This window comes from Drosophila suzukii, chromosome 3, assembly GCF_043229965.1.
Source record: "Drosophila suzukii chromosome 3, CBGP_Dsuzu_IsoJpt1.0, whole genome shotgun sequence".
Taxonomy (NCBI): Eukaryota; Metazoa; Arthropoda; class Insecta; order Diptera; family Drosophilidae; genus Drosophila; species Drosophila suzukii.
In genome coordinates, this window is record NC_092082.1 from 17,238,847 (window position 1) to 17,259,123 (window position 20,277).

The window sequence follows — 20,277 nt, forward strand, 5'->3', positions numbered from 1 at the left end:
ATATCCATTACAACTGGAGAGTGCTCATCAACTGTATTGAATTGCAATTAAAGGTGCGAAATTCAATTCGTTGGCGATCGATTTCCAATGCCATTACTCACTGGTGAGTTTTTTCTTTGGGTTTTAATTTCCCAAAAAGATACTTTCAAGAATTGATTCAGTTGGTGAAAAATGCTAAGTAGGCAACAGGCTCTGACATTTCAGTTTCTCAACTTTTATTATCTGAACATTTCAGTTTTGTAGAACACGTAACAGGAGAAGGTCGCTCTAGAGAATACCGAAAATATTTAAAATAAATAATATCTGTAACTTTTTTCAACAGACTAAATTACTAGTAGCAGTAGAGTATCAGAAGTAAAATGGAACCAAATTTTGTGCGCAGTTCTGGAGTTCTTACTTTGAACATCGACGAACTGAGGAAACTCGTTGAACCCGCCGATATCGAGTGCTTGGAGCAAATAAAACAGGAGGAGACCAGGTTGAAATCCAATCGCGAAGTCATCCAGAAGAAACTGAATCAACTGCTGCGTCGTATCAACGACCTGGACGAGGAGGTGGAGAGGGAAGAAATTACCGAGCTGGAGTTCCAATCCATGAATGCCGTAAGGAACTTTCTAAACCTGCGCCATCAGCAGATGGCCGAGAGACTCGTTCGCGTTGGAACACAACTGGCCAGGACAAAAATAGATCTCAAGCGTCGAGAGGTGGCCATCTTTAAGGACGTTAAGGCCAGGGGATTGATATAAAAGGGTTGTAACAAGCTGAGCAGCAAGACCATATTTGTTCCTAACTTGGGTGACTAAAAGTACCATCAGCAGTTGTTCGAGAGAATTGTTTTCTGGAATCCAACTGGCCTTTGCAAAAAAAGAACTGAAGTAAAAGAATATGTCGTGTCTACCAAGATGAAAGAATGTATCAAAAATATTTTTGGAGAACTTTATAAAATCTACTTTTTACATATTTTCATCGGCTTATCTGCGGGCACACAGGAGTGGTATTAAAAACTGTTAAGAGTACCTATTGTTCTTATTGTTTATTTTTGATAGCACTGGATAGCCATATACCATTTAAGTTTATAACGGAAACCTACTGATATGCAAATGGAATATTTTTTGTATTCATTTTGGAAAGCAAGTTTCAATTAATTTTCTGAGGAAATCCCAAATTTTACATTGGAAATTTACCTCCCTAAAGATTTGATTATTGCCACCCCCAAAAAGAATTGAGTAGGCCAGTGAATTATCTGTTTTGAGTTGTCACTCAAATGGGTTTTCAGAGGTTCAGTATTACTTTATGTTTGGAGTTCTATTTACCTTCTAAGCAAAGGTCTGGCAATGAATGGAAGGCATTTGTATTGGTGCTGGTGGTTTTTTTTTTGGTGTTTAGGTATCTTTCTGTATTTGCCCGACGCTTAAAAGTTTTTTATCTTCTCTGTTTTGGCTGTGCTTGCGATGTCGTCGTGAACTTGTTGATTTTAGATACAAACTCGAGTCGTTGTCGCTGTTGTCAGTCGTTGTAGTCTTTTTTATTTGCGCAACGAAACGAAAAATACATTTCAGAAAATTGTCAAAAAAGTAATACCTACCAACGAACCCAGTGACTTGAAGGTTAATGTGGCTTCTTCCATGCCTTGTGCACTTTGTGTTTGATTGCAAATAAAGCCGAAACAAAAACGAAACTTCAGCCAAAAGGAAGTGGGATTTGAGGGGAGCTTCGGCTTTCAGTCGCCAGACATTTATGAAATATTGTGTCCACACTCGCTTCTCGGAATTGATGTTTGAATTATGAATTTAGACTGACACAGGTAGGAGCTTCTTTGTTCTTCGCTCAGTTTGCCAATTAACCGAAGGATTTGCCAGCCAAGAAAACTGGTTATGAGATCATATCGTGTTTGCCGGCTAATTATGTTAAATGATTTGGCAACTGATGTCCGTCTAATGGAGTGTGTCGAGCGGTTTTAAAAAGGTTTTACAACTTAATAAATTGAGATTATTTGTCAAGCCTGGTTTCGTTTAATTCTCTTCAAGTGGACATCACACTTGTGATTTTAAGTACCTTAAAAATGTATTACCCATTGTTTTGCAAATGATCTAATCGTTTTACCTCTATATTTTGCTTGAGTATATTTACTTACAGATGTGTTAATCAAAGCAGAGCGATTGTAAACATCAAAACTTACCTGTAAAGAAAAAATACACAAAATTAGTTATGTCATAGAAAGGTACTTTAGCTTTTATCTATGGGATTACAGAAATATAAAAATAGAACTGATCTCATTATATGTCCAGTACGGGGAAGCATCAACCATAAAACAAATCCTCTTTTTTCTGGTTTTCTTACACGGCAATTTGCTCTTACACATGTCCTACAAAATTCCCCAAACATTTTAATAGCTCATTAAAACAGTGGCTACAGAAAACAACGAGAATTCCGTGAAATTTAAGTAGCACACAGAATCATTAAAAGCAAACACACATGTGACATCAAAAGTCTTATGTCTCAACTTCTTGCGGCATCGCAGAGCGACAGAAAAACAAATTTGTATCTAGCGCGAGTCGATTGGAATTAATTGTTTTGACATTTTACTGGATAACCCCATAATACCCCACCTCCACCACCCTTCTATCTTACAGATGAGATGCCAATTTAGGGTTTTGCAAAACACTTGACAGCAATTAAGTGTAAGTACGACTGACATTACTGCCCCCCATTGTCACTTGAGGTTTTAGTTTGTCGTTTTGCATTCCGTGGGTAATTTAAAAGGCGCCAGACTTTAAAAGGCGCCACATCTTGTAATTATATGGGCTTACAAAGATAAAAATTCCATAAAGAACATGTGATTCTTAAGATGAAGGACTTTTGTTACCCCAAGCTGCCTTTTTATTAATTTTATTCAAAGCTGATATTAAATTTCAATGATACTTTGGTAATACAAATAAGTTTTCCAAATAGTACCATTTTATTACAATATTATTAGTGGAATTTTATGACTCTAAATATTTATAATTGGAATCTTTTCTGGGGTTCTTGGTGGTTGTGTCTGTTACAGCCATAAAAATAAGTGTTCAAAGCAATTAAACATTTTTATTGATTCACACATTTGCACCACAAATTTTCCAAGTGTCAGTGGTGTCAGTGTCATTTAGATAATGCAGAAACCTTCAGAGCGACAATAAATAGAACAGCAATTAAAGAATCGTGGCCACAGCAAATCACGAAGCCCACAATCCATGATTTGTGCTTGTTGTAATAAAAACAAAATTGAAATAATACAGAAAATTAAGCTTGAAAAATGAACCAATGAACAATAATCGTAACAAAGTGTTGGTCTTAGCCCAGTTGGATTGGATCGGCAACTCTTCCGCTTTGTAATTAATCAATTTCAACCTCGCAATGCATACAAAATAAATCGCGCGCATTGTGTGAGAAATCAGCAGCCGTGCTGCTTGGTTTTATAATAAAAATGTTACAATTTACGAGACAAAGGCGAAACATTGACGGCGGCAACATGTATCCGACGACTCCGTCTCTGGATCGGATCGGATGGGATCGGGAATGGGACTGGCGAACTCAAGAGCCCCAACATCCGCAGTGGAGGGAAATTTTGCATTATACGACCGGTGAAGTTCCTGGGCACATGTATTGTGTTTATGGACTTTCGTTAAATGTTTGCCAACATTATGAAAGTAGTTGGGGCCAGAAAAGCTGCTGGGAAATGCGAGATACGGTGGTATAAGTTGCATAAAATATCGGAAAAAGCTAAAGAAATTTGAAGTTCAATTATATCTTTAATATAAAGTTATATATATAAAGCATATTTACAAAGCAGAACCCAAACGAAACAATAAGTTTTGAAAATTCAACCTTAGTGTATAGTAGAACATATTTTATAATTTGATATCCACATATCATATAACAGCTGCAATGCCTATCTTGATCAGAACTTAATAAAATGTCATTTGAAATAGGAATGATTTATTTTTCAAAATGTCAAACAAAACTATCTAAATCAAAAGAGGAGATATTAATCTGAAAATGTTTTGACCCACTTAACACATATTTTCAGATGAATGGCTAAGAAGAATTTCAATGTTTGTGACTCGTTAAAACGAAGAATATTCTGGGTTGGAGCCTGTGTTATCTCTAGTTTTTTCCACCTTTCCACTGTGCCTTGCTGGGCCAAACAGTTTTTCCTACTTAGCCATGGCCTATAATTTATGTTGGCTGCATTTAACCGCCAGGCAACCGGCGAGCGCATTTGGTAGTCGTGCCGTTTGGGCCTGGAAATTTGACTGCGGTTACTTTACTTCCTTGGCCGGGCCCCGTATCGCCCATTGAGCATCGCAACGCATAAATCAAACTTTGGTCTCGGCACCGAGGTTTTCCTCGCCAGAAATTGTGGGTATATTCAGAAACGTTTGGCTATATCAAGTGGCCAGCTTCTTGGAAGTCGGATGGGTATGGGTCCAAAGCCAGGCCAGTTGTCCAACGAATTTATGGGCTTTTAATGTTGCAAACTTCTCTCAGTCTCTTTCTTGTGGCGTTGACACTGTAGCGGTAAATGTTGATAAATTAATTCGAAATGTTGCAACGTTGCAGGTTCCAGGTGAGTCAGAGGACCCCGAAAAGGGTTCCACAACATACGTCCTAAAATGTCAAAATAACGGCAGAGGTTTCTTTACGAAACAAGCTTTTTGTAAAGCTAAAAATTCAAAAAATGTTTGGTATAATAAAGAAATTTCACATCCATCAAAATCAAAATTAAACTGCCTTAATCCTCTTTGAGGTCTCAGGTGTCAGATCAATTTACCTGATTGCCAAATTTTTGTAATGAGTTAAGATTAAAGATTACACATTCACAGAGTTCAAGAAACTTTTCTTGTTCCGCCCTTTTATAATTGTTTCGGTTTCATCTGCGCGATGAATCTTCTAATTAAATGAAATGTTTAGTCATTAGGCCGTAATTTCACTTTGGCGAGGTGAAAGTCATAAGAAAAGACAACAAGAGGAAAGGCAGAAAGTAAAGGCACTAAATCATCTGAGCGGCAATTAAACAGAGTGAGAAAAAACACTTCATAAATTACCGCAATGCGACACGCCCACTTTGTAAAAACGAAGTTAAGGCTTTTTCGTAAAGCGGAAACCATAAGTGAATAAATGACAACACTCAAATCCCTTATTCATTTGCCAAAAAATTAGTCAGCCAAGGAGTTAAGCTCAAAATAACCCAAAAACAATGTCAGATATTATGACAGCAGCAAGCTTATGTATAAATGCGGAAAAAAAATGTACTTATCACATGAGTGCACTTCAAATTTATTGATTTTTTGTGAACGCGTGTTCAAATTTTGCAAACGAAATATTTATTTGTTTTGTGACAAGCTGGATGATCCAAGAGATAAGGTTTTATTTTATGCAGAGACTTTGGATTTTATTCAAAAACAAAAAAAAACAAGGAAGAACGCTATAGTCGAGTACCTCGACTATCAGATACCCGTTACTCAGCTATATGGAGATATGCAAGCAGCAAAGCGAGATTAAAATGCGCCACCTACCGGCGGTATACAGATTTAAGCGTTATGGGCGTTAGAGTGGGCGTGGCAAATTTTTTTTTGGATCAATCGATAGGTATCGACGAGACCAATACATTTTAGTTAAAATTTTTTATCTAGCATGAAAATTGTGGGCGTCACAGGTTTTCGCGGTTTGTGGGCGTTAAAGTGGGCGTGGCAAACTTTTTTTTGGGTCAATCGATAGGTATTGATGAGAACAATACATTTCAGTTAAAATTTTTATTCTAGCATCAAAACTGTAGGAGCCACAGTTTTGGGCGGTTTGTGGGCGTTAGAGTGGGCGTGGCACTGTGCCGAAACAAACTTGCGCTGCGTAAGAAGCTCAGGAATCTGCACGCCAAATCTCAATAGCCTAGCTCCCATAGTTTCCGAGATCTCAGCGTTCATCCGGACGGACAGACAGACGGACAGACGGACAGACGGACAGACGGACATGGCTAGATCGACTCGGCTAGTGATCCTGATCAAGAATATATATACTTTGTGGGGTCGGAAACGCTTCCTTCTGCCTGTTACATACTTTCCGACGAATCTAGTATACCCTTTTACTCTACGAGTAACGGGTATAATAAGAAACAACAATTATTAAGGTTTAAAATATACCTAATAAAAATAAACTTGATTGTATTGTATTATTTTGTCGTTAAAGGAAAATTCTTAAATATGGTATAAAATTATATCGATTTTGGAAATATTTTTGAAGCAGTTTGTTTTTGCTTTAAAAGTTGTCCAATTTTCTTAGAAATATAGAATGGTACGCTTCCCATTTCTCATTCCAATGGAATTTGGCACGCGAAGTTTGAAGACCTTTGAGATTAGATATTGTGGTGACATATATATGAACATTGTAAACATATATATTATATAAGTGGAAAGGTTACGCCTTGTTGTGGTTCGCACCTTGCCCGCTGAGGGGCGCACCTGTTGCCAAATCGATAAGGTTTTCGAGGGTTTTTTTGCTTTTTTTCCTGAGCGGGCGCCAAGCGAAAAGTCGGTCGAACTTTTCAATATTTACAAATAATTAAAAACGGTAATTGGCTTTGCTGGTTGTTGTCGTTGGCTCACTCGGGTCTAAATAAACAATTGTTTTGCCGCTATCTGAACGCAAAAAGTTTGCTTGGCAAATTGTCGCGGCGCTCGAAATAATAAAACGAAAAAAGAAATAGTTTATACTGAACTGGGCATGGAAATAGATGGCTTGGGTTTGTAGTGCAAATATTATAGGTAAATTTGCATTTGTAAACAAAAGTCAACAAATGTTAGCTAAGCGCTTTTTGCACGTCTCTTTGCACTTTGGTTTCTTTTCAGACGAGATCTATCGCATGTTGATCTTAACTTTTATGCAGGGGAGGCTTCGAAGAAAACGTGACTTTTGGCGACTATTCGTTGCGAGAGTTTTTAATGGGGAAGATGGGCTAACATTAATGGAGATCGCAAGGTCTGATAGGGCGATGTGCTAGATGCAAAAATCAGATATTAGGTATAGGTATACTAGACATGAGGCCAAGGCGGCCTACCCACCATCGAGGAAATAAACGGCGATCCCATTGAAACTCCTCAATGAGTTGGAATTATTATCCATAAATCAACAACACACTCCTTTTGAACACATTGTCCCCATATGCTTAAGCCATTCAAGGTTTTTTCCCATCGCCAATTAAATTTCATGAATGTAATTGCAAATCCATTGAACAGATCGCCACGAGATATACAATTTTGTATCTCTTCGCTACTTCTTGTTTGCCACTCCATTTGAATTCGATGGCCATGTCCTCGGCTACTTGTTCACGTCTCTTTTCGAAACATCTGAAAAAGATACCGACAGACCCAGAGACATCGGCAAACTACTCACGCCTACAACTTCACTGCGATCGCCACAATTCCAAGCGGATACTCTACGAGTACAGTGGAAACCAACTATAGTATACAAATTAAAATTTAAAAAAAAAATTAAAGAATTGGAAAATTTCTAATTTAATAAACCAGTGTATCATATTACAGTATTATTAGCAATACTTTAAAGTACTAAAAAAAATACATTTTGAAGATGTGTTATAACTTTAAGATAAAGATAAGACTTTAAAAAAATTGAAATTGATCTGGTAACAGAATATTTTAAAATTGATATACAAAGTTTTTGTGGAATTACGATTTTTTCACAGAAGTATTCCAAAACATATTTTTACTGTACCCAGTATAGATGAGATGTGAATAGTTTTTAGCTGTATCTTTTTTATCTCTGTGTTTTGGCCGCCTCACTACAACAAAATGTTACGCAGTAAAAGGCAGTGGCGTTTTTTGTTGTTCCTTCGATTTTGCAATCTACAAAAAATAACAGCCAAACAGCAACCGCAGTTAAATGGGAAAATAATTAATTGGTTTTGTGTTTTTATTGAATGATTTTTAAGCATTTATGATAAAAGTTTCAGAGTCTTAACCTTAAATCTGAATAAGCGGGCCATTCAAAATTGGTTTTGTTTAAAGTTTTATGCCAAGTTTTTATGCGAAAAGCGGCGCAAAACTACTGAATTTTTATGAATTTGTTAATTTTGTTTTCGAAGGTGTGAAGTTGATTGTTATGTATGGTTTGTGTGATGGAGATCAACCGAAATGCGGTTTCCTTGGGAACAGAAAAAAAAGTAAGAGACTCCTCCGATGGAAGATATGCCCACAATTATTGATTGCCTCAATTAAGAGCGGCATGACTTCTTCTTGTGCCCAATTGCGGTAGCCAACAGTTCGTATAACATTTTAATGAATAATATTCGCTCGCTAATGGGTGAAAGAGTGCCGGAGTACTTAATCAACAACAAGAGGAGAAAAGTTGTGCAAGTTGTGCCAGTTGCACTTGCAACACCACCGCCAGCAGCAACTTCATGCAGAAACTTCTGCAACACGTTTTGCCTGCCGGGCCAAGTTGATTTCAAAATAATGAGTTAATAAAATGCAAGAAGAAAGACCGAAGGGGAAAGATGATATGCGCCTGCAAAGTGTCAAATAACTCAAAATGTCACAGCAAATGCAAAAACAAATGGAAAGTCATTTTTCCCCCCAGCTGCGGACATGTTTATTTTGTTAGGGAGCAGCCAACTCGTTTCACTGCACATGGTGAGTAATAATCTTTTTTTTTCGACTTATCAATTACAAAAGTTGTATAGAATTTAAGAAAATGAGACCACTGTTGGGTGAAATAAATTTGTGGCAGAATACGATAGTACAAAAGTTTGGTTTTTAATTTAAGAAACTAGATCAAACTATCAAAAAAATATTTACACAAATTTTAAAATTAATTTTCTTTAAGAGTAGATAACTTTTCTAATCAATAAAAAAAGGATCATGACTCCAAATTTTCAAAGATTAGTGGGAATACTTTTTCAAATTAAAACCAGTTACAATGCATAAAATATTTTCTAAACCTTATTTGGTTTTGAATTTTAAGTGGAACTGAGTTCCAAGACAAAGGCTTTTTAACCTAGTACATGTAAATATTCTTGTAACATAAAGCTGTCACCTTTTTAAAAACCAATTAAAAAGGGCGTTACCAAAGTTAAGCCCTTTAAGTACTCCAAATTGGAAAAGGAAAACTGCTTAGCACCGTTTATAAAATACGACGGGCAAAATGTTTCTTTTATGTTAATGGTCCTAATACTTGAACTAAGTTTGCCATTTTTTGCTGGCCCCGCTGCTCATTATTCATGCTCATCGGCGCTGCCATGTGGCTATAATGCAATCTTGGCGAGCTTGGCCAACACTTTAGGCGCTCATTTAGCCGGGCAACCCGCAGAGCGGCTGCTGTTCCGCCCCCTTTTGTAGCCAGCCCCCGCCCTCCGCCCTACGCCCATGTGCTTGACCCTCAGGGTTTTTGCATTTCCAACTAATTCCCCGGCAGCTCGTCTATAAATCTCACTCGGAGTGCAGGCTAATGAGGCCCGAGGGTGTGTTTTGGCAGCAAATTAACTCATTGCCACTCACAGCTCGCTGTTCTTCATCTTCCTCGCCGATCTCCCTTCTAATTTGAATGGATTGCACTTGGAAAAAACATACAATCGATTTGGAATGGAAGATGTTGTTAGAAATAAAAATGTTTTAATAAAATGTTAAGGTTAAATGGAATAATTTTGAAAATATGTTTTACTAATGGTAAAAGGCGGAAGTAATCTATAGATTATAATAGGAAGATTCCAATCAATCCTATAATTCCTTCAGTGTACATCTGGCATTGAATACTGCCGTCTGCGAATGCAAATGCCCAGCTGGTGGATCTAAAAATATGCAAGATATTTGTTCGGCCGCACAGACATCGCCTTAATTAGACTTGTTATGACTGGTCAGTTTTGCAATTTGCAATTAAAACTATGCACCCGAGTGCTTCGATGGATCGTCTGGCACTGTAAGTGGAATTGGAAGCGATTTGCGGAGTCTGGTGCCCCACACGCGTCGAGATTCGAAATGGCATCGGATTCGATGGTGCTGGCTTTGAAGGCTGGTTACCAGATCGAATGAGCTATTGGTTAGCCATGCTCTATGAAGAGTGGCTCATGAGCGTTTCTGAACGGGTTCTACTGACTTTATAAATCATTTTATCGGGTCTAAAGTGTGCAAAGCCGGACTTATCCGAGTTACAATTTTAAATGATCTTCACATTCCTTGCGGCTTTCATATCTTTAGTAGTCAACAAATAATATATGAGTTTAGTCTTAGTTTAGTTTCCGGTTAATACCGTTTTATTAATTTTGTAAAGACCTCTGTAATAATGAATATATATTGATATTGAATCTCATATCCTCTTGGCATTCCTTAGAGTTTGAAATCCTTGAAAACTGCCAAAATTGCTGTCAAATTGAAGAACACTTTTATCCATTCAATTTCTAAGGCTCAAACAAAGTCCTGACCGGCAAACCTCTGAGAAATCCACTCAAACAACAGAACTCTTTCTAATTCAATCGAAAGGCTTCAGCTCAGTCCGGATCAACTTTAACCTTCAACTTGAAGTCTCTGGCAGAGAACAAAGCTGGAGAAAAAGAAAAGAAGCTAACCCAGCAAACACTTGATACACTTCATGGCCCAGGCCAAACAACAAACAAAAACACAGTGTTCCCTATGTATTCGAATCGCTTCTGTTGTTGTTGTAGTTGTTCTTGTTGTCTGCTTGTTAACAAATTTCAAAGTAAAATATTTCTGGGAATTCTTGCCAACACACAGACACACAGTAGAAGTGACCCAGTACACGGAAGAAATTTTTAATAGATTTTTTATAAGATATACAAATTTAAGAATTAAGAACCTAATATCACCCACCAAAAGGTAACATTTTTTGGTACCAAAATACATAGTTACATTAATATGATATAATTATCTTGCAAATCTATCTATAAGACAAAATAAATATTATTTTTCTCAGTGCAACAACAGACAAACAAAGCGCATGTGCCGACATCCCCAAAACCTCTGTTCCACCCCCTCCTTTTCCACATGTGTACAAGTTTGTATTTGCGCATGCGCAATGAAAAGAGCGCAGAAAATGTGAAGAAGCTTTTTGGGATTGCGCAAGCGCAACATAAGAAGCAGAACAAGTAGGAACGAGATGAGGTTTTCGAAACAAAGATACCTTTTAATTTACACTTAAATGTAAAATTGAATTTAATTTACTTCAATTTCAGCTAAGATACAATGATAATGGCAAACATAAGTTACATAAGTTATTCACATAAATTTAAACATGATTAAAAAAAATTATTGGTGTAATCCTCCATAATATCCATATACATTTTTAAGTAACCAAGGCAATTCAAATAATACTTATTAAAATAATAAAAATTGTTAATAAAAATTTAATTGAAATGAGTTCACAAAGGTATTTCGCTTATACCGTGTAAGACAATGAAGAGGAAGGACCGGGCGGACTCTGGAATTTTTATGGCATTTCATATGGTTCAAGCTCACACTTACACATCCACCCCCTCCACCAGACTCACACACAGATACCAAAGCAACCGATTCGTGTGTGATCATCACAAAAGACTTCCATTGTCTCTTCGGGAGATTTTATGGTGGAAGAAAGGAAGGAAGGACGGACGGGCGGGGGTCTACATACATTTTCCACTGCAATCGTCGGCGCGACATGTAAATTAGTGCAAAGTATTTGCATTTTAATGTAAAGACAACAACAATGCCGCAACAGCAACAGCAACAACAAAAGCAAACTCAATTTGAACAGAAAATTGCAATTAATGCAATTTGCATTGTAAATTGCTGCTAAAAAGGGAACCCTTTAAAAGTTGGCGACATTAAAGCGACAATACGGAAAAAGGTAAATGCGATTTGTGAAATTGCAGTCATTCCAATGAAAGAGATGAGATGGTCATAAGATAAACCTCAAGTGATCAAAGAAGCCGACTTAATCGAGATTGTACGAAAAAGTTTTAAGGGCAATTGGCAGAGTCTTACTAATGGAGCATTATTTCAAGGGAAGATACTTGGGAAAGGTTTTGATTATAATAGTATTGAATGTTATACATTTCGTTAGCCCATGCAAAAGAACTACGTAATGTTTGTTGTTTAAAAATGTTCTGTGTCTTGAAAAATGTTAACATATATTTAATTGTTTTTAAAAGGATTCCATTTTTTAATAATAATATTTTCTTCGTTATCAATAATTAAAAATCCTTATAAAGAGGGTCCACCAAATATTAAGTTCCACATTGCAATAACTTTTTTAACGATCCCCAAATAAGGGAAACCTTAAATTAACGGCAATTTTAATTGCCTTAATTAAAATTTACCTAAAAAACTGCAGCTATTTCCACTTCCAGATCGACGACCGGTTGTTTTATTGCAGCTCCAATTATTTTCAAAATTTCCTTTATCCTTAGCGTTGCTTGTGCCACCGATCTGGCTGTTGTTGTTGTTGTTAATATTGCCGGTACCGCCGATTATAAAGCTCGTGGTCTGAGTGTTGTTGTTGTTCGTATTGAAGTTGTTGGTGCGATTGCCACTCGAAGAGCGGTTGGTTAGTGGGAACATGGCATGTATCTTTTGTGGTTCGTTGCCTGCCTCATGTATGTATCCGTATCTTGGTGGGCACTGGTATATGTATCTGTATCTGAATCTGTAGCTGGATGGATGTAGTTCCAGCTGCGAATCCTTTCAAGTCGACTTTGTCCAACTTCTTGGGCCAATTCCTCGCTTGTTCTGCCCTTCTTTTGCCACTTTTGGCAGCACGTACTTTTGTGGATTTTTCCTTTATGCTTTTTCGTTAAATTCGTTTTCGAAATACATCATCTGAGGGATGCTTTACCAAAAAAAGCAACACTTGTTTAAATGTATTATTTTAATTTTTTTCACACTTTATTGTTATCTGAATTTTTTGTGCAAAGAGTTTTACTGATTCATAAGTAATTAAATGAATTTAATGATTACAAAATTTATTTATTATTTTTATTTTTCTTCTCTATTTTATTTTAAACTTTAAAATAAATCGGTAACATATTCTATCAATGTTTTTAAAGAAAGTTAAATATTCCAAGAGGACCAATTTTGTAAACTGTGGGAACATTATACATTTTGTCAAAGTTGTACATGTCTAATAAATCTAAAAATGAAATATCATGGTTTAGCAATACAATTTCTAAAAATAAATAACTTTCTTTAATCTAGCACATCCTAAACTTTTGCATACAATGGCGAAACTTGTGTAAATCCCATTACCTCGATTGAAGGTTTTTAAATGGTTATCTAATCTGCTGTTGTCTTAACCTGTGAGTCAACTGGAACACTTAGAATTTCGCCATGTAAACATTAAAAACCTTTGCACATTTTTCAGACCAAACAAAATTCCTAGACAATGACACACACACACAAAGTCGTATTTAAACTCAGGTAAATATAATAAATTACATTTATTCGCACTGTGGTCACATTACGCATACGTCACATGGGAGCTTGGCTTAATTTATCGATTTTCGCCCATTTTCCAGGGAACTTGTCACGTTTTGCGATTTGAAACCGTATCCAGAGTGGCGAATGAGAAAATGCCGGTTGATCGATTGCGAGTCGTAAAGATTTCCCGATCGGAGGCGCTTTCTTCCGATTCACATGCGGTACGCTTGCGCGAGCTTTGAAGTGCGTTTCGAAACTGAGCGCAAAAAGCCAGAAAAGTGCCGGAGAACCGGAGAGAAGAGTCGTCGAGTCGCGCAAGTAGTCTCCACTCTGAGCCAGCTGAGAGCACAACTCTCCGCAACTCTCCACACATACCGGTTTTCCCGTACCGCCCTCTCTTTCCCAGCGATACGCGATCTCAGCACGGCGCTCGCCGCTTATCAGTTCCACTATCACTATCACTCTTTTTTCAATTTGCGCCGAGGAAATTCATTCACGCTTCGTTGTCGTTGAATTTGTATTTATTTTTGTATACCCATTACTTTTGGTGGGATGGGGTGTGTTACTTATAATGCAAGTCTCCTTATAGGAGTAAGTAAGTACATCTTTTGTAAGACCCCATGGATCTCAGAGACCTGAAGAGCTACAGCTACCAATTTTGGTATGTGGGCTTATATTAATAGTACAATTTAATCCTACCCATTTGAGCACTTAAACCCGTAAAGGATTTAGAAACCCAAAGGTTTTACTTAGCAAACTTCTTTTGTAGGTATACAAGGTATCTTTTAGTCGCTACACCTAAGCACAATATATACAACTTGTGGATTTTGTATTTGTTCTTCATGCGTTTTGACTGATTGAGGTGCTGACTGCAGCAATTGCCGCTTATCGCGGTGTCAGTCCGAAATAGCAAACATAAAAGCCAGGGTAAGGGCCTAGTGTGTTCTCTTCCCCACTTTCGGTTTAGAACCTTCTTTATTTTCAGCTACCCGATGACGCAAGCGTACGTGCCTCTGGTGCCTCATTAACCCACAAGATACTTTCCCCGCTGTAGGAGTTTTCTTTCAGATAAGGGAGACACTTTTTTTGAGGGAATGTGCCAGGATGTTGTTCCGCTGATTGGTGTCCGAGATTTGAGGAAATTGCTTTTCAATAGAGTCATCGCTCACACATACCGTAAGTACTTAAAAAGGTCTAGAGAATGTATAAACGGAATTTAAAACTGAAAGAAGTTGTCGAGGGCCTTCGAAATGTGTTTGTGCCGCTATGAATAGTTTTTTATTCACCTGTTATGGGCTCATTAACAAATAATACAAAAGAATACATTTTTAAATTGCATTCAGTATAAAGTAAGAATTCACAATACACAGTTCCTGTTCAAGTGTTTCACAGTTACGTGATCAGTGTTTTGGCAGGAATTATGCTATAGAAGATTTGAATGAGAAGTGTAATACCTCGTTGAGCTTTTTATTTTATTACCATTTTATTTGCATTCAATCATGGAAATTTTTGTGTAGTAACAAATTGGACAATATATACATTAATCACAATGTGATGAAGATCGTGAACATGAACTTTAAGCTTCTCAAAACAATCGGTCTTTCAGCTGTACGCCAGGATTTGGCTAAACTACGATTTAAAAACTGCAAAACATTTTGTTTTAAATATAACAAAATTCCTAAATATAAAAGAATATGTTTTGTATTGTAAATATGAACGTGTGCATAACCGGTGTGTCGCTGTCTTCGAGAACCCAATAGCCGTGCCCCTATTCATTAATATTGTTGCAACGCTCCAAACTTCATCAGCAATATCAGCTTCGTTACCACCAATTCTGGTAGCTTTCCAGCCCATTACCAATCACTCTGCGGTTGCCCAAGCCACAAACACTTCGATAAGCGAAAGCCGGGTACCGTTTCAATTACATTAGAATTAATCTAGTCATTACGAGGGAAAAGAAAAAGAGCACGGGGCTCACGTAATAAAATGTTACCGCTTGCAGTTGACAACAGTAATAGTTTGTAGTCGCCCAAATGTTCCAATGTTGGGACCAATCCCCATAGACCCTGAGTTGATTTTGTGTTGAGCCCCCAAATGAGCTAATACCTTTGACACAATCTTGATTAATGGGCACCGATAAGGGGAGCGGGACGAGGTAGAATTAGAAGTTGAGCCATCTGGTTCAAGTTTTCCTTTATTTTGTTTGAGGAAATCTGTGCTAGGCAAAAATCTAAGAACGACGTTTAATTGCAAGCATTTATAAGATAAGAATGTCATACATATTGTAAGAGATTAGATTACAACACGAAAGAAATATATAAATGATTGGACATAGTATTTGTGTATTAAAATTAGGGCAGAGATTATTTTCGTATAGTAAAAGATAGGGGTTTTCAAAAGTCTTTCATTTTTCTAAAATTCCCAGCTACAATTCCTCAATTACCACAAATAAATTACTTGGTAAGTATGCTCCCATTATCTTTCAGACTTTAAGTCCCAGGAATCCCTTGCTGGCAGCAATTTCATTATCGCAGCCTAAGGAACTAACTACAGGGTTCAACTCATAAATATTGAGAGAGCAATTGCGGATTCAAATTCAAGTGCAACGTCGATTGTGGGAATCGCCGACTGGCGATTTATCGAACACACAAAATGCATTCGCATTCGCCGGTGCGTGCGCGGTAATTTTATGGGGCTCCTATCTGAATCTGCGACTGGGTCGGAGTCCCGAGATCCATTCCAATAAATAGTTGGCCGTCCGAGGAGTCCATGCTGAGCCCACGGGCAACAAAGTTGCATTTGCGACTGCGTTCGGGATGGAGTTTCAGTTGGAGTCTGCGCCCCGTATCCGTCAGATGCAGATACAGTTGAACTTCTCTACAAAGAACTTTCCTTTGTATAATATAAATAACTATTATAACGTTAAAGGATTTTCTTTGATTATAAATAAAAACACTTATACTAATACTACTAATACATTTAGAAATATAAACTCAGCAAATTTATATGCGAAGGTAACAACTTATTTTTTTAATGCCACAGTAACCTCTCAATTTTCTCCACCTACATAGTATTACAACCAATGGATTGACTACTGTACTTCCCAGCCGGTTTCGAGTCTGTTGTCCATTCATGGCAACTACCGTTTGGGTCTTTTGTTTGACTTTGTCTTGCGGCCGTCAGTCCGGGTCTATTTGTAGATACAAGCCACCAACAGCTCCTCCATCCTCGAAGCCCCCTTTCTTCGCCTCTGTGGATCTTTCTCTTGGCGGTGTGTGCTTAGGCTCTTCTGTAGAAGAGCTATACCTGTTCGTAGACGCGTCTTTGGAGCGCTCTTAGCTTTGCCTCGGCCACCGCGCTCGTTCTCGGCACAATCTCAAGTGTTTTTTAAAAGTTTTCCAGCGATAAGCCATGTAACTTTATGGCCCAACCATTCGCATATCCGATGCCCCGGCCGCTGCAGCTTCATCATCATCACCATCCATCCTAGTTCGCCATGGTCGTGTGGTGTGGTTCGCTCTGGTGTGATCATGATGTATATGATTCATGACTTTTCACTTTTCCGCACAAACACACGCACAACACAGCCTGAGTCGCGAAAATGCAGCACAATGGGGTTAAAATGGAAAATCTTAAAATTTATTTGAAATCTTTTAAAATCTCTTTATTTTCAATGAACTGTTGAAATCTCTTAGATGATTTTTAAAGGAATTGCAAGTCTTGTCTCTTAACAGAAATTATATTTGGTCGAATCTCTTTAATTTAAATGATTCTTATGACTAAATAAACAACTTGTTGATTAAAGTAACAATCAGGAACACCATGAATATTTACTACCTACTAAAAATGTATTAAAAATAAGCTCAAATTAAGGTTGCCGTCTTGATACGACTGTAAAAATTAACGTTAAATGAATTTTTAGTATGAGCCTAACTAGAGAAGTATGATCTCATGCCGAAAATGGTTGAACACATTTTAATGACGCCAGTCAGCGAAACCACCCACTATGCAAATATTGACGAGGCTGACACTTAACCCTTAGCATAAATTCTCATCAGCTTTGTGGCCGTTGAGCATTTTGCCATTGGAGTGGCACGTAAATTACTGTGACATTGCACTTTGCAACATCATTTGGCAATTTGTTGAACACTTTTGTTGCTCTCGCCACCCGGTTGGCTGTGCCAGTTTATTGATTAGTTTTAAATTAAAATGGAAGTCAACAGCACGAGCATAAATCTTGGCCAATTTTCTTATTAGAAACTGTCAATGTCAGCGAGTTTTCACCCCGAGGATCTACTCGATCGCTAGCTCGGTCATATGCTAACCAATTGGGAGGTGGATAAACGCGGTGAATATATATCCATTTGGATGATTTATGACCCGGGCCGGCTTGTTAAACATCTGTGTGAAATGGGCAAAGTCTGGCCACTTGTTTGGCTTTCACTGGCTTTGTTTACTCTATTGCCAATCGAATTGTATACACTAAAAAAAATGTACACACGAAGGACTCTCCTTTTTAAGAGTGTGCAATCTTAGTTTTCAAACCATTCATGTTTTTTAAATATTTCTTTCTTTAAGAACCCCGATACAAAAATATATCATATATATTAATATGCTCTTTTTGTTCAAATTTCAAAAGAACTCGAAAACTAAAGGTATGCCCTTACTGATAATAAAATTATTCCAACTTTGGTAAGCTCGCTATATATTTCTCATAATTTTTAACCGATATACTGTTCACATTTATTTATCTTGTTAAAACAAAATAAACATTAAACCAAATAAGTTCAAATTCAACTTTCAGTTCAATTATAATAATATATATAAAACGTGATATATAACAGTTTTACGATCTATATCTTGCAACCTCTTTTGTTCGAGTGTTTATAAACCTCCCCACGGCCATTGGAAGTTTGTTAGTTTTTCGGCGGAGGATACTGCTGATGATGTTGCAGTTGGAGATTGGGGATCTAGGGGACCTGGCGGATTTGGGGACTTTGAGGGAAGGTGGATGTGGAAGTGCTGGGGGTCAGCCGCCGCCTCGCGGGCTGCCTTTCTAATGGCGAGCAGAGCGAAATGGGTCCGCTGCGAGTGGGTCATTAAAACGGTGCGCCTGTTTGCATGTCCGGTAATGAAGGATTGTAAATGAGTTTAATGCCCTGCTGCATTGATGGATTACCTTCCCAGCCAGAAGAAATCACCAGAGAAATCGCCGATGTGATCAATATAAAAATCAAGTTTTGTTTACAATTTGCAGTTAATGAAGTAGTTTTGGGTCTACAGGTCATGGCACTTGATTTAACGGTTTTTTTTAAGGCCTAGCAAAAAAGGGGTTAACAATCTTGGCGATTAAAAAATCAAGTGTAGAATCAAATGATGTCTTGGGGTTTTTAGAAATCAGTTCCCTAGTTAAGGAACAGGTATATGTAAGATATTTTTTATTTCATCGGTACTTACCACTTTCTGCGGCACTCAAACACTTGGCGGCCATTTCCTCGGTTAGTTCCTCGGCGGGATTTCCCTCGCCGGAGTCCAAAACACAGCTGACACTGGCCGATCCCCAGTCGATGGCACTCACTCCATCGCTAGACATCATGGATATATCCATTGGGGGCACTGAAGTTCCCCTCAAAGTGCTGGTTCCACTGATTCCCCCGCTGGCCGAATCTCCACCGCCCAAAGAGGAGTACTTGAGGTCCAGCGAGGAGTTCATAGATCCTCCGTACAAGGAACTAGTCAAGGAGGCACAGGTGGAATCGAAGCTCCGATTACTGGCCCTACGCTTTTCCGGCGTAGCATAAACGGGTTCCGCCTCCTTTCTTGGCGTGGCACACTCGGAATATCCCGGCAGAGCAGAGTTCGAAGACACCTCACTAGTCAGGGAACTATTAAGAGCCCCATAAACCGACGTCATCATGATATCGTTGCGATTAAAGCTCGGCTGCCAAAAGTCCTCCTCCACATTTCCCGAGTCCACGAGATCTGACGACTCCTCCTCTTCATCCTGCTCCTGCAACTGCTCCTCAGCCACCAGTTCGTCCAGGTAATCGGCCTCCAGAAGACGCGACTCATCGATCATGGCGATGGTGTCGTTCAGATTCTCCATTCCCTCCTCCTCACTACCCGACTCATCCTGCTCCTCATTGGCATTCAGCTTCTGAAAGGTCTCGTCCGCCTGCTGCATCATATCGTAGGCGTGTGGAATGGACGATCCGTGCAGCGAGTCCGAGTCGTTCTCCTCGATGCATGACAGGTGACGGGTGCGGAATCCATAGACGATTCCATTGGCCATCACCTTGGGTGGCGGGTTTATCGGCAGCGGGGGCGTCTGCAGCTCCGTCTGATCGCCGTCCATCGGGAGCGCAATTTGAGGCAGCGTGGGCATTCTGAAAAATATTTTAAGTTGTTAATTAATATTATTAATTATATCTTTGATAAAAATAATTTTCAGTAAATATTTAAAACATATTTAAAATATTTTTAATTGATTAAAATTATTATTGTATAGTTTTAGGAATCACTCTAAGCTATAAAGTCTAAAAGTTCAAAGGTGACAATAAATATTCCACTAAATGAAAAAATATAATGGTACGGCTTTAAGCAATAAAATTTACTATAATGCATTCTTTGGGACCCTCCCCAATTATCAGTACAGTGGCTTCCCCAAACATCACTACTGTACCTGGCTAATGCCCCACATTAAACATAATTTGACATATGTAGTTTTGGGAATGTCTTGACTTTAACGATCCTCCATAAAGGCGCACTCGAATATATGGATTTCCAGCGGAAATGAGTTGAGATCAGATAATGACACAGAGAAAAA

The 20,277-nt window shown here is 38.2% G+C and overlaps 2 protein-coding genes across 7 annotated transcripts in view; one reads left to right on the forward strand and one right to left on the reverse strand.

Moving 5' to 3' along the window:
• rols (rolling pebbles) overlaps positions 1 to 19,836 on the reverse strand; it is a 59,537-nt gene extending 39,701 nt beyond the window's left edge. For 3 of the 6 annotated variants that reach the window (XM_036814934.3, XM_036814933.3, XM_036814931.3), the window contains exon 1: positions 18,909 to 19,836. In XM_036814934.3, coding sequence (XP_036670829.3) covers positions 18,909 to 19,836 — 928 coding nt within the window. Of the gene's footprint in view, positions 1 to 12,355; positions 12,885 to 13,469; positions 13,697 to 18,908 lie in introns of those variants that run through there. The other 3 variants (XM_036814938.3, XM_065864739.2, XM_070996157.1) reach the window with 2 other exon arrangements.
• LOC108014669 (uncharacterized) lies at positions 197 to 1,016 on the forward strand. Its single transcript, XM_070996594.1, has 2 exons — positions 197 to 261; positions 323 to 1,016. The coding sequence occupies exon 2, from the start codon at positions 360 to 362 to the stop codon at positions 744 to 746; it is 387 nt and encodes a 128-aa protein (XP_070852695.1). The 5' UTR covers positions 197 to 261; positions 323 to 359; the 3' UTR covers positions 747 to 1,016.
• Positions 19,837 to 20,277: the final 441 nt, after the last annotated feature.

What these genes read in the sequence shown, in the direction of transcription:
- LOC108014669 (XM_070996594.1), top strand. Translation starts at nt 360, where the DNA reads ATGGAACCAAATTTTGTGCGCAGTTCTGGAGTTCTTACTTTGAACATC.